At 46.6% G+C, this 14,271-nt stretch overlaps 1 protein-coding gene across 1 annotated transcript; it reads right to left on the bottom strand.

Annotated features, from left to right (window-relative positions):
• Window positions 1–1,367: 1,367 nt before the first annotated feature.
• LOC147975621 (uncharacterized) lies at window positions 1,368–1,871 on the bottom strand. The gene has a single exon (XM_087520507.1). The coding sequence runs from the start codon at window positions 1,869–1,871 to the stop codon at window positions 1,368–1,370; it is 504 nt and encodes a 167-aa protein (XP_087376633.1).
• Window positions 1,872–14,271: the final 12,400 nt, after the last annotated feature.

The raw sequence follows: 14,271 nt of genomic DNA, 5'->3' as shown, positions 1-14,271 counted from the left end.
CCTTGTTCATCATGCTCATGAAATACGCAGGGGCATTAGTCAATCTGAATGACATGACGGTATACTCATATAAACCATAACTGGTGGTGAAAGCTGTTTTGGGTATATCCTGTTCACGAATCTTCAGCTGATAATACCCTGATCGAAGATCGATCTTGGAGAATACTTTGGCTGCAACTAGCTGATCAAATAAATCATTAATCATCAGTAGAGGGTATTTATTCTTGATGGTCATGTCGTTCAATGAACGATACTCTACAACCATTCTCAGGATTCCATCCTTCTTCTCTACCAAAAGAACTGGGCTCCCCAAGGTGACGAACTTGGGCGAATATATCCTTTCTCCCATAATTCCTTGATCTTCTTCTTGATCTCTTCCAAATCATTCGGGGGCATCCGATAAGGTCTCCTGGAAATTGGGGCTGTGCCAGGTAATACATCCAGAAATCTTGTACTACAGGCACTTCCTCCTGAATAACTCTCGTGAGGGAATTGACCTAATTCTTCATCGGTGTGCATCTGGATACATACTTGATCCTCTTCTGCTTCGCGGTGGTGAGCAAAATCGTCTTGAGGGCGCAGTCGATGTTCCCTTCAAACTTTGTCAACTAGTCCATGCCTAGGATCACGTCCAATCCCTGGGATTCTAAGACTATGAAGTCTACGGGAAAATCATGATTTCTGATGCTGAGGGTTGAATGACAGCCTAAGCCTGCCATCATCTCTCCTCCTGGGGAAGTGACCTGAAGCGGGGTTCTAAGGGTCCTAGTGGGCAATCCGTACTTTTCCCCAACTACCCTTGATATGAATGAATGTGTTGCACCGGAATCAAAGAGTACCAATACTGGACGTGAATTTAATAAAAACTTACCAACCACAGTGTCTGGCTGATCATAGACGTCCTCCACGTCAATGTGATTCAGCTGAGCACAAGGAAAAGGGTTGGGCTTCTTTGCTGAGCTTCCATTGCCGTTGCAGTTTCCATTCCTCGGCTTGGCCTCCGGACAATCGGTGGCATAGTGTCCTATCTTCTGGCACTTGAAACAGGTGATATGACTCAGATCCTTCTGAGCCGGAGCAGGGCGGTGCTAGTTGCAATTGCCTCCATTGCCTGACTTGGAGTTGTTGTCGTGGTTGCGATTTTTCCCATTCCCTCCATGGTTATGTCCTCCATGATTATGTCCTCCATGGGTGTGATGGGTATGTCCTCCCGAGTATAGGGCATAGCGGGGCTTCTGCTGAGCTCCGGAGTTGTACTTCCCCTGGCTATACTTCCTCTTGCGGCTATCAATCTACTGCTGCTTGCCTTCAAGTATGGTGGCCTTGTCTACCAGCTCCTGGTAGTAGTTGAAGGTAGCCACCATTAGCTACATTCCCAGCTCATCATTGAGTCCCTCGAGAAACTTCTCTTGTTTTGCGGCATCTGTGGCCACATCATCTGGGGCATAGCGAGATAATTTGCTGAACTCATCTAGATACTGCCCCACCGTACGGTTTCCCTGGCATAAGTTGCGGAACTCATGCTTCTTCAGACTCATGGCTCCAGCTGAGACATGAGCGGTGCAGAAAGCCTGTTGGAATTGATCCCATGTCATAGTGGCGACCGGATAAGTGGCGGTGTAGTTCTCCCACCAAGAGACTGCAGGTCCATTCAGTTGATATGTGGCAAAACGCACCTTCTCCACACCTGTGCATCCAGCAGTTGCTAGACCCCTTCCGATCTTGCGGAGACAATCATCAGCTACAATCGGCTCGGTGCTACTAGAGAACACCGGTGGATTCAGCCTTAGGAACCGGGTCAGGTTATCGACAGGGGGTGGTGGTGGTGGATTGTTGTTGTTGTTGCCTTGATTTTCGATGAGCATTTGCATTAAGGCATTCAGCTGTTGAATCAGCTGGGTGAGCTCCGGTGGGAAAGTGAAACCGGGGTCACGTCTCGGAGGCATCTGGTGTTTTGGAGTGGATCAGAAAATAGAATAGAACAAGGGTCTAATGAGAAAATAGCACTACCCAAATGAATGCACAAACATAATCACACCAATCATTTATTCATTCATCTCAAACAAGATTCAATCTCGGATTACAAAATCTCACGACTAATCAAAAATAACGGCCTAACTGATCAATGAAAATAAAATAGAATAACATGGCGGTCTACTAAATGTCTTCATCAATTATCCTTGCGTCCTCTGGTGCGGCGTCCTCTGGTGTCGTGCCTCCTCTTGAGGCTTCCTTCGGTGGAGCTCTCCTCATAATCCTGGTCATTGCTCACGAGGGGTCCATCATCTCCACTCGGATAAAGGTCTTCTCCCAGATCCATGTTCTCCTCCAGTGTGGCAATATATTTATCCCGGTCCTCGAGTCTATCCATAAAATCCTAGACTTCTTCTTCATGCTCATAGTGTGCTTCACGTGTTGCATCCTCCAGTTCCATTTCACGAAGATGCAACTTTTGGACCATCTTCAAGCTCCTGCGCATCTGAATCTCTAGAGCCCTGATGTGAGCCTCCATGTCTTGGACATATGAGCGAACAGAGTTGTCACCTATGGTGCGGATGAGCTCTCCATCTGCAGTCCTGCGAGAAATCATGGTGTGGTCTGATCCAACGAGCTCGGCCCTATATTCCTCCTGGATGCGTCCAAGTGCAGTATGAACTTCTATGTCTCTCCTGAGGATCCAAGTGGGAGCGGTGAACCTGAAGTCAACGGGCGCCGAGAGACTTCCGAAAGTCCTCCCTAGTATGTGTACCTTAATCCTATAGCGAGGATCTTCTGGAAATGCCATGATAGGGGTCCCAATGATAGACGGCAGACCAATCTTCAATTCCTTGATGATCTGGACCAGCCTCCTGCCGAAAAGCATTGTCTCATCTGGCTGGCAAAACTCCGGGAGCAGAACTGGGATGAACTTGACGGCCATCAAGAATGTTGAAATCAGAGAGAAGTCAGAAATGAACAGGGGAGAATTACGGAACGATAAGGACATAAATTAAAATAGTTTCTTCCTATGGCTTTCCGATCCTAGGGGTTACGTCCTACGATCAGCGTGTGCTCTGAATACCATCTCTGTAACGACCTGACCCAAAATTGGTCAAGTCTGTGTGTAGCTGTACCATCCCAAGATCATGCTGGCACACATAGTACATTGATGAAAAGATTCAATGTTCAATCACACCTGAATTTATTACACGATTCTCATATCGAGCCTTTATTACATCATAAGAAATTCGGCCGAAGGCCAACTCATGAGAAATAAACTAAATAAAGCTGCGGAAGCGTAGACGAATAGTGAGTCCATCTGACTCCAAAGGTCAATCGCCAAGCGTGGATTATAGCCTCACTCCTGGTCGGAAAACTCCTCTACAACATAAGATGTTGCAGCTGTGTAGGTCAGCATTTTTAAATATGCGGGCAAGTCATGAAGAGAGAACAACAATAAAATTGCTAACACTATATGCAATTTGGCTATGGGGCTCTAAGTTTTATGTATTTGCGAAAAAAGCCAGTTTTTCCCTACAACAAAGGACTTGTTTGCAATTTCTACAAAATGTTGGTTGTTATTGGGATGGTTCCTCCAACCAATGTCTTATTCCCAATTATTAATTAACCCCTCAAATAATTTATTTGTTCGGTGTTGAGATTTTCGAGATACTCCAATTCCAAAGGCTCATTTGTCCGGAACCGGGGACAAGGCTAATCGATTAAGTTGTTACTCTGCAGAGTCTTCTGCACTTTACCTGCAAGATTCATTCCCTCCTTTACGTCCTCGCACTGCATGGTGTTTGAAGATGGGACGAATGAAACAAGGTCTTTCATAGAGTTTCTCTGGGCACTGCCGATGCCCATCCATGTCCTACCGTTCTTCTACATCTGCTGGCACCGTCCGTCTAGAGTCACGCCTAAGGTCAACCCAGCTAGAGCCCATAATGGCTTGTGGCTACACAGGTAAGCTTCTGGTCAAGGGGTATCCATCCGTCTCTTCGTGGCTGGGGAAGCTTTCCGCAAGATGTCATGGCGCTTCTCCATGCATCCCGGCCATCCGCTGGTTCCTCCAGGGTGCCCGTCAACCGTCCTCCACCCAGTAGTGAATTTGAAGTCCATCTTGAGCTTGAATTCATGGGTTTATCATCATCTTGACTCTCACATCTCCCGTATGAATCTCTCAACCAACCCCGTCTACAAGCATAGCAAAGCAAACTACATCGTCCCGGGGCAATGGTAACAAGGGGAATTGGGTTCATCCTATCTCATGATACTACTCAAGACATAACTTAAAATTCTCCTACTACATGCATGGTGGGGAGGAATAATTCTAATGCAACAAAATCATAGGTATTGTAAAACATGATCAAATGACTTGCCTGGCTGACGGTCTTCAAACGCTAGTGACTCGATATAGCAAGCTTCGCACTCCGGAAATTCTATCGAGTCAAACAATAGCACAAATAAATATTCCACTAAACAATATAACAGCAAGCTAAAGGAAATCACACAAGCACTCAAACCAAAACAAAAGAAAACTCGAAGAACTCCAAACTAACAACTAGCAAGAAAAAAATAAATTAAAAATTTTATTTGTCTGTAAATAAAAGTTCACCCTCTGTAACTACAGAAACTAATCTAAAATAAATTATAACAGAGGTGAAATAAAATCCTAAATTAACTAGAACAACAGAAAACAGCAGCCAGCTAAAAAAACTAGAAAAGCTTGTTTTCGGGTAAAACTATTTATAATATAGCCTAAAAATACCCAAATAAATTCCTACTACTAGGCATGGTGAAAAACTAAGCAGGGACAAAAAGAATCACCTAAAAATAATAATTCTAGCTCAATTTATAGCAGAAAAACTAATCTGACTAAAATTAAAATAAAACTATTTTATAAACTAAAACATGGCTAAACGTATTTTATACAGAAACTACAAGAAATTTGTAAACTAACAAAAAAACAATCAACTAAAAATATTAAACAACCTAAAAGATATAGACTTTACAAGAACAAAAATATTCTGTTTAAAAAAAATAGAAACTAAAAATAACTAAAAAAACAGGCGCTACAGGGCCTATCTAACGCTCAGGCGAACACTAACTAAAACGCGCCCGCGGCTAAACAAAATAACCGATCGGTTAGATCAATTGAAGTAAAACCGTAACTAAACCGGGAAAAGACCGAACTATTAAAAAAGCCTAACCTTTCGTGTGATCTAATCTAGACCCTAGGTTTCAGATCAGACGGCGAGGGGAGGTGGCTGCAGTGGTGGTCGACGGCGACAGAGGGTGGGGGCGGTCGGCGTCAAGCGGGGCGGGGATCTCTAGTGGCCGGCGAAGGTGGCGAAGAAGTCGGGAAGATGCGGTGGAGCTAGGGGAGGTAGAGGACGAGGTCGCTGGAGCTCGGAGACGACGGAGGCGAGGGAGACGTGCTCGCGTGAGCTCTTGCTCCGGCGGGCGGTGGTCGAGCTCGAGGGCGTCATTTCTGTGTATAAGAGGGCGGAAGACCTTGTCAAACAGGTGGGCAACGACGACGGGAGTACGTGGGTGGAAATTGGAGTCGAGGGAGTGCTCACCGGAGTCGGAACGGGCGGCGAACTGCGGCGGCGGCGGTGAGATCGGTTTCGCGAGTGCGTGGGCTGTGGTGGGGTTTAGGATAGGGTTTTAGGTGGTTCGAGGGAGGAAGGGAGTAGGTATTTATAGGACATCAACTTGGAGGAGGGGGCCACTTCGGAGCGCGATCCCGGGAAGATCGGAACCGCAGCGGCGCTCGGGCGTGCTCTGGAGCGGCATAGCGTGGGCGAGGGGAAAGAGAAGGTGTGGGGTCGGTGCATCGGTGAGAGAGGGAGAGGAGGGTTCGGTCGGGCGACCGAAGTGGAGGCGGCTCCGGCGTGTGGCGCGCTGGGTTGGCGGCCTCGGCGCTGGTGGGCTGCGGCCTCGGCACTAGGCTATAGTCCTTTTCCTTTTTTTAGGCAGAGAGGAAAAACTAAAAATAAGAGAAAACTATAATATTTTTATATAGGACATATATATATATCTAAATTCTCAGGGGAAATAATCCTACAACGAGGACATTTTTCCAGAGGCAAAACACAAACTAAAAATAACATTTTCTGGAAATCCCAAATAAAAATCAAATTTGAATTCAAACTTTTTGGCCATATTTTTCTTCTGACATTTTTGGAGTGTCATGTTTACTCCTCTCATAATTTTGCTCAAGTATTTGTCAGGCATTTTTTGAAATAAATTACAATTGCCAATCATGTTCAAATTCAAAAAAAGAAACTCAACTGCCTTTGAAAAAAATCAAAAGCCACTCAATTTCAAACAATATGCATAGATGCTTAGCTAAAATTGTAAAACATACCAAATTGAAAATTTAGGATGTTATACCAAACCTAACTCTCTCTCGATCTCTTTCCTCCCTCCCATAGCGCCGCCACATCTCTCTCGATCTCTTTCCTCTCTGTTGTGTGCTGTGTGAGAGAGAACCGCAGCCACCGCCCAATCCCTTCATCTCTCTCCCGTCGCCATGGCCTGGTGCTCGGCCTCATCTCCTTAGCCCTGCCGCCGACCAAACCCGCGGCTGCCCTGCGCCGCCTTGCCTTCTTCGTCCGTACATCGCTGTCGGACTCCTGCTACAAGCAGCGCCTCCCTCGCCGGAGTTCGCGCCAATTTCGCCTCCGCCGGCTGGTCTGCCTCAGCGCCTCCTCCTCCCCTGTCCTCATCCCCATGCCGCCGGTGAGCCCATGCTCCGGCACCGCGCCGCTGCACCCTGGTTTCTTGCATCGCCATGGATGCCCACAGGACGACGCCACCGTCCTTGTGCTGCAACGCTGCCGGGCTCCTCTCCATGCGCGCCTGCACCCCTGCATCGCTCCTGAAGACACGCAGCCGCCTCGAGCTCCCTTGCCTGCTGCTGCCGCTGTTTTTCCCCCTGTCAAATGAACGAGTTTTTCGCCAAGTCCCCGCTCCGATAAACGTTTTGGAATCACCAAGTCAAAGTACAACAGAAAGACCATGTATGACTACTGATCCCGTGGATGTCACCAAGTACTTCTACTGACGACCTGTACATCTATGTAACATGTACCACTACCGCCGTCTTCGGAATCGCTAAGAACGACAAGTACCTTGATGCCCGATGCATAGAACAACTACCGTCGCCGACGACCTGGGTAGTAGAAATGCCAAGTACTCCTTCGAGTTGAGGAGACCAACAAGTTCGAAGACCCCAAGTACCTCTTCGAAACGACCGAGTACCACTACCGTCGACCCTCGAAGACCCCGTGGACGTGAAGTTCCTCGTTGTGACCCCGAACACCTATGGAGTGTGTACAACTACGAAGCGAGCACGACTACTTCCATTAAGAACGTCCCGAGAACGGCTACTTCCTCTACCTTGCACCGAACGAGAAACGCCTCGTTTGCACGCTTCGAAGGTATAACCCTGAGACGACCGCCTGTGAACGAATGCATGTGTTGTATGAGATGCATGTTTCGATATTGTATCCGCCCGTGAGCGTTAGTTGTTCCCTCGTTTGATACCGCCGTCGAATTATGGGAACCCGGTAACCGGGATCACCCCACCTTCTTTGCATGACACGCTCCCGCCACACTTCCTTTGCACCAGTATCTCCATGAGCTACCGGAACCGATATGTTGCCATGGCATCATTTTCGGATTCATTGCCGTGGCACCCCATTCGTTCCCTCCACGATGACAAAATGCTTCATAATGCTCATGTCAACTTTTAACAAAAATTGCATAAAACTTGCACATGTCATCCGCATCATGATGATAACATTTAAAAATTTTAAAATTTGTTGCTTGCATTAAAATTACTAATTGACATGTGGGGTTTTTACCGGAATTGTTGTTTGATGTTTCCAACCTCATTTAAAATGCCTAACTGTGTATTTTACTTATGCTTCACCTCTTTCCATGTTTAATAACATTTAATATTGATGTGTACATAAACGGGAGAGAACTAAATAAATGAATGTGGTATTTCGTCAATATGCAACTCGTTGCATATTGAGCTCCACTTAACTTGTAGTTTTGTTTGTGCATATTGCCATGGCATGCCTCTTTAAACTGGTCATGCATCTGTAACGCCCCGAGACCGATGTGCCATGTGTCTTCTAGTTATTCGCCGTCGTTGCCATGTCTTTTGCATGCGTGTTGCATTTCATCATGTCATCATGTGCATTGCATCTTCATGTTTTTCAAAACTTGCATCCGTCCGGGTTCCCCCAGTTCCGTCCGTTGTTCGTTCTGAGCTCAGACACACTTGCACGCGCCCGCACCATGTCCATAATAGTATTTTATAAGTGGCCAGAAAATGTTCTCAGAATGCGATGAGAGTTGGCATGCGGTGTTGTTATAGTGTTAGGTGGTCGCCTGCCAAGTTTCATCGCATTCGGAGTTCGTTTGATAGCCCAACCGTTAAACTATAGCGGCAGTATGGCCGGTCTATCGTCGGACGTTTTCGGTCTCCGAAAACTGTTGCTGGGCTTTCCCTCTCTTTCCTCTCTAGACTGTCTACACAGCCCACTACCTACCATCAGGTCCAACCTAACATCTCTCGTCAGCTCGCGGCCCTCCTCGCGCGCGTCCGAAAATTGTCCCGGACCCGACCCGGACAGTCGTCACCGTTGGATCCGGATCAACCCCAAACATCTACAAAACGTCTCCGTTTTGTTAATTGGACTTCCTAACCTATATTTTCTCAGCCGGCCGATTTAGAACGAAGGGCTTCCCTTAGTCTGCATATAGACCCACTCACTAAATAAACTAGCCAAACCCTAACTTCTAGGCACTTGTCCCTGCCGCCGCCGCCGCACTTATTCCCCAAATCCCCATCGGGATCTCACCCACAGCCAATCCTGCCTGAGCACCTCGCCACCAACCCTCGCCGGCCATAGAAGCCCTCGCCGGCCGAACCACCACCGCAGGTCCAGCGCCCAGCCCCTGCTCCTTCTCTTCAGTCTTCCTTCCGTCTCATGTATCTCTCTCTCAAACTCTCTCTGTCCAGGAGCACCACCACCGCCATGGGAGTTCACCGGAGTGGAGCTCCTTCCTCGACGCCGAGCTCTCCAAGCTCCGCCACCAGGGACCTCCTCCGTGCCCTGTTGACCCACGCCCATCCGCCTCGGAGTCAGCCTCCTTCTGCATCACGCCTGACCCAGCACCGAGCTCTGCCGCAAGCCCCTCCCCTGGTCTCCTCCGCCCGAGAGCCACCAGCAGAGACCTCCCGCGAGCCTGGAGGCCGACGCCTTCGCCGTTCCTCCTCTGATTCTTTTCCTTCCCCTTGTTTCCTGCTCCCTCCTCTCACCTCTGTCTCTCTCTGAACCAGGCCGCCGCCGCCATGGCCTCAAGCTCCGTCGCTGCAGGGAACAAGGAGCACGACCCTACAATGCATGGACCCCGCGCCCAGATCCCGCCACCCCCGGCGAGCTACGCCTCCCGTTCCCTTCGCGCCACCATCGCCAGGACATCTGTCGCGTCGCTGCTGCCTTCGTTGACCGCGCCAGCTCCCCTGCAACGAGCCGCAGCTCCCCGCTCGTAGTCCCGTTGTCCGCGCCCCCTCCACCTCCTTGTTCGGCTAAGCAGAGGCCCAGCCGCGCCAGATCCACCGGCCCGCTGTTTCCACCACCTTGGGCCAAGGCCCACTGGGTGAGAACCCCCACTGTGCACTGTTGGCCCAGTCCGAGTCGGCCCGCCTCTGTTTTTTTTCAGATCTGCAATTTGTCTATTTTTCCAGGAGATTACAGTTTTACAGAAAAACCCTTTAACTTCATGCATATAATTAATCTCTAACCGTGCATCGGTTTAAAATAATTTATATATGAAACTTGTTTAAAATTGCGTCTAGTTTCATAATATGTCACTTTCACCCATGTTTAAAATGTTTAAAATGTTGTTTGCATATAATTTGCTCCAATGCCATCCTAAAATGCTTTATTTCATAACTAAATAACCGTAACTCGGTTTCTAATAAACTTTATATGTAAATGGGGTAGAAAAATGCCTAGTTTGACATGATGCACTCACCTAGCATGTTTAACAACTCTAAAATATGGTTTAGGGCAGAACAGTACCAAACCTAATATATGCATATGAGGATTTTCCAGAATTGTTGTTTGTTGTTCTGACCTCATTTAAACTTGCCTAGTTAGGTAGTTTAACTATGCTTCACCCTCTTGCCATGATAAGAACATATAATATTGTTGGGTACATAAATGAGAGAGAACTAAATAAGTCACGTGGTGTTTCATCAATATGCAACGGAGTTGCATGTTGAGCTCCACTTAATTTGTAGAATTGCTTGTGCACTTTGCCATGCAATGCATATTTTAACCGGACATGCATCATAATTGTTTGTGCATCATGCCATGTCTATGTGTTGGTTGTTTACTATGTTGTTTGCTTCTTTCCGGGTTGCCTTTCTCGTGAGCTTCGGTTCCGTTCCGGAGTTGTGAGGATCCGTTCGACTTCGTCCGTTTGTCTTCTTCATGGACTCGTTCTTCTTCCTTGCGGGATTTCAGGCAAGATGACCATACCCTCGAAATCACTTCTATCTTTGCTTGCTAGTTGCTCGCTCTTTTGCTATGCCTATGCTGCGATACCTACCACTTGCTTATCATGCCTCCTATATTGTTGAACCAAGCCTCTAACCCACCTTGTCCTAGCAAACCGTTGTTTGGCTATGTTACCGCTTTGCTCAACCCCTCTTATAGCATTGTTAGTTGCAGGTGAAGATTGAAGTTTGTTCCTTGTTGGAACATGGAGATGTTGTTCCTTGTTGGAACATATTAACTTGTTGGGATGTCACAATATATCTTATTTAATTAATGCATCTATATACTTGGCAAAGGTTGGAAGGCTCGGCCTTATGCCTGGTGTTTTGTTCCACTCTTGCCGCCCTAGTTTCCATCATATCGGTGTTATGTTCCCGGATTTTGCGTTCCTTACGCGGTTGGGCTATAATGGGAACCCCTTGACAGTTCGCCTTGAATAAACCTCTTCCAGCAATGCCCAACATTGGTTTTACTATTTGCCACCTAGCCTCTTTTTCCCTTGGGTTCCGCGGACTCAAGGGTCATCTTATTTAAATCCCCCCGGGGCAGTGCTCCTCTGAGTGTTGGTCCACCTCGTCAGCCGCCGGTGGCCACCAGGGGCAACTCTGGGCTGGCCTACTGGAAGTTTAGACAATCTGAGTGTGCACTGAGAACGAGATATGTGCAGCTCCTATCGGGATTTGTCGGCACATTCGGGCGGTGTTGCTGGATTTGTTTTAACTTGTCGAAGTTGTCTTGTAGAACCGGGATACCGAGTCTGATCGGAATGTCTCGGGAGAAGGTATATCCTTCGTTGACCGTGAGAGCTTGTCATGGGCTAAGTTGGGACTCCCCTGCAGGGATTTGAACTTTTGAAAGCCATGCCCGCAGTTATGGGCAGATGGGAATTTGTTAACGTCCGGTTGTAGAAAACCTAAGTTGACCTTAAATTAAAACACATCAACCGCGTGTGTAACCGTGATGGTCTCTTTCCGGCGGAGTCCGGGAAGTGAACACGGTGTTGGAGTTATGCTTGACGTAGGTTGCTATAGGATCACTTCTTGATCATAGTTCTTCGTTCGTGCTTTGCCTTCTCTTCTCGCTCTCGTATGCGCATGTTTAGCCACCATATATGCTAGTCGCTTGCTGCAGCTCCACCTCATTCCTTTACCTTACCCATAAGCTTAAATAGTCTTGATCGCGAGGGTGTGAGATTGCTGAGTCCCCGTGACTCACAGATACTTCCAAAAACCAGTTTGCAGGTGCCGATGTTATCGAGCAGGTGATGCAACCAAGCTCAAGGAGGAGCTCTATGAAGATCTTGTCCTTTATGTTGTTTCGTTCTAGTTGACCAGTAGTGGAGCCCAGTTGGGATCGATCGGGGACCTTGTCGCATTTGGGGTTCTTCTTTTATTTTGGTTCCGTAGTCGGACCTTGCTTGTATTTGGATGTTGTAATTCTATATTCTTCTAAATGTGTGAAGTGGCGATTGTAAGCCAACTATGTATCTCTTTCCCTTATGTATTACATGGGTTGTGTGATGATTACCTTACTTGCGACATTGCTTTCAATGCAGTTATGCCTCTAAGTCGTGCTTCGACACGTGGGAGATATAGCCGCATCGAGGGTGTTACAAGTTGGTATCTGAGCCTTCCCCGACCTTAGGATCCCCCACTGCTTGATCGTTATTAGCTGCCGTTGTTGAGTCTAGAAAAATGTTTTGAGTCATTTAGGATTATATATATTGGAGAGTTTAGGAATTCCTTTTACTCCCCAGTCCCTTCATCGCTCTGGTAAGGCATCCTGACGTAGAGTTTTGACTCTTCTCTTCTCAAATTTCACTAAAAAAAAATTTAGGATCACGCGGGTATCTTGGAATCGTTTCGATGGTTTTGTGACGGGAACATTGTTCTTGGTGCCTCCTGTCATTTAGGGGTTGTGGCAGTGTCCCGGGGAGTTGAGCTCCGAGGTGTTGTCATCTCAATTTTATCGTTGCAGTTCTGGAATACCTGAGTTTAGTTTCGCCGACATCGAAAATCTCTTTTATGCAGTTGTTGGTGAGATAACCTCGACGCCACCCAGTACTGGGGCGGGAGTTCGGGAGTATTGCCATAACTTGTATAACGGATGCTTTTCGAAGGTTGAGGTAGATGATTTCCGAAGGTTTCTTGGTTATGTGTTGAAGGATGGATACAGCTGGATGTAGGATTTGCTAGTTTTGGGTGAGATATTATGCTTCCCCTGTATCCCCAACACCTGATTGCATAACCGGAAAGTTTCGGGAGTTTATAAGTGGGAATTGAAGTAGCTCTTAGGATATCTTTCCGACAGATGTATGATATGAAATCGGGGTTCGACGTCTAGTGGTCCGCCTATCCATGGTTGGTTTTATAGTGGTCTCGTTGTGTCTTAAAGAGTCCTTGGTTATGCCGACTCGGGGACGCTTCGTATGTCATGTGCACTGCCTTGTACATGATGGTGCTGTACGATCGAGCCCGTGTAGGCCCCACCACGAAAACATGGGACGAAATCTCTATCATATGTTTGTTCCGGCTTATTCTTCAAGCCAATCCTTTGTTTTGTTTTGGAGTTGTGGTATTCGAGTTGCTTCGAAGTCAAATGTTGATTCCATGCCTTTTCCTAAGTGGTGTTCTCATACTTCGATGTGAATACTAATCCTTCTTGATCATCGAGTTTGTCATTTCAATTTCTTGTCAACCGGTGTGCTTTTCTTCAAGTGGATCCGATCATTTCAACATCCGCAAAATCCAATCTCAGTTTTTCATCAACGTTATTTGTTTCATCTGTCTCCAAGTTGCCTTTGTTTTTCCCGCCCACCCACCCCTTTTCTTTAAGGTATCCGATATCTTAATCATGTATCCTTTTATTCTTGTGAAGTCTCTTCATTCTTTTCTTTCAATGTTTTTATCCGGTGATTCTCATGAAGATTCTAACGGAGCTTCTAGTTCATCATTCTTCATTCTTTTCTTCTCTAGTGGATCCAATTCAAGCTTTGTTGGTCATATCCTTTTCCTCATTTCAATGCTTTCTCATGCCGGTGCAATTCTTAATCGTTCACCTCTCGCTATTCTATTGTTCCGGAGTGCTCAAGAAATCTCAGAAGATTAGTGTTTCCACTCTGCTTTCATAATCCTTTCAAGCTCTTTCGAGATTGTTATCTCATTCTAGCCATTTAATTCAACCGGTGCAACCTCTCTTTTAAATCTTTTCAACGGTGTATCTTTTGAGTGGGCCCTAACCCACAGGTCTTTTCCCAGGATCTTACCTGCCTCTTCTTATTCTCCCGGAGTTACTCTAAAATTCTTTTCGAAGTTTGACGTAAGAATAAGTTATCATCAGTCAAATGCCTTTCTCCAAGATAGGTTAAATTCTTTTCACCGTTGGCTCAACCTTTTCCATTTTTATCCCGGAGTGTCTCAACAATTCTTGGTGGTGTTTCTCGTTGTCATTCTCAGATTTTGAAGACCAAAGAAGACTTTTTCCTCCATATATTGCTCCATTCTCTTCAAGATTCGTGATTCCAGCTTGTTGCCATCCTCTCATAATTTTATTCGATTGTGAGAATTCTTTTCACCCATCCAGAGTAATTCAAGATTCTTTTCAGTTTGTTTCTCCGGAGCCCATCACCTCAGAAGTATTCATTCTCAGCTTTCAGCTCTCTTTCTCTAAATCTTACCGGTGCATCATTCAAGTAGTCTCT

The sequence above is a fragment of the Triticum urartu genome, chromosome 4A, assembly GCF_056163025.1.
Source record: "Triticum urartu cultivar PI428250 chromosome 4A, HENAU_Tu73, whole genome shotgun sequence".
NCBI lineage: Eukaryota > Viridiplantae > Streptophyta > Magnoliopsida > Poales > Poaceae > Triticum > Triticum urartu.
Note: the sequence above shows the minus strand (reverse complement) of the source record. Positions and strands in the feature narration are given on the sequence as shown.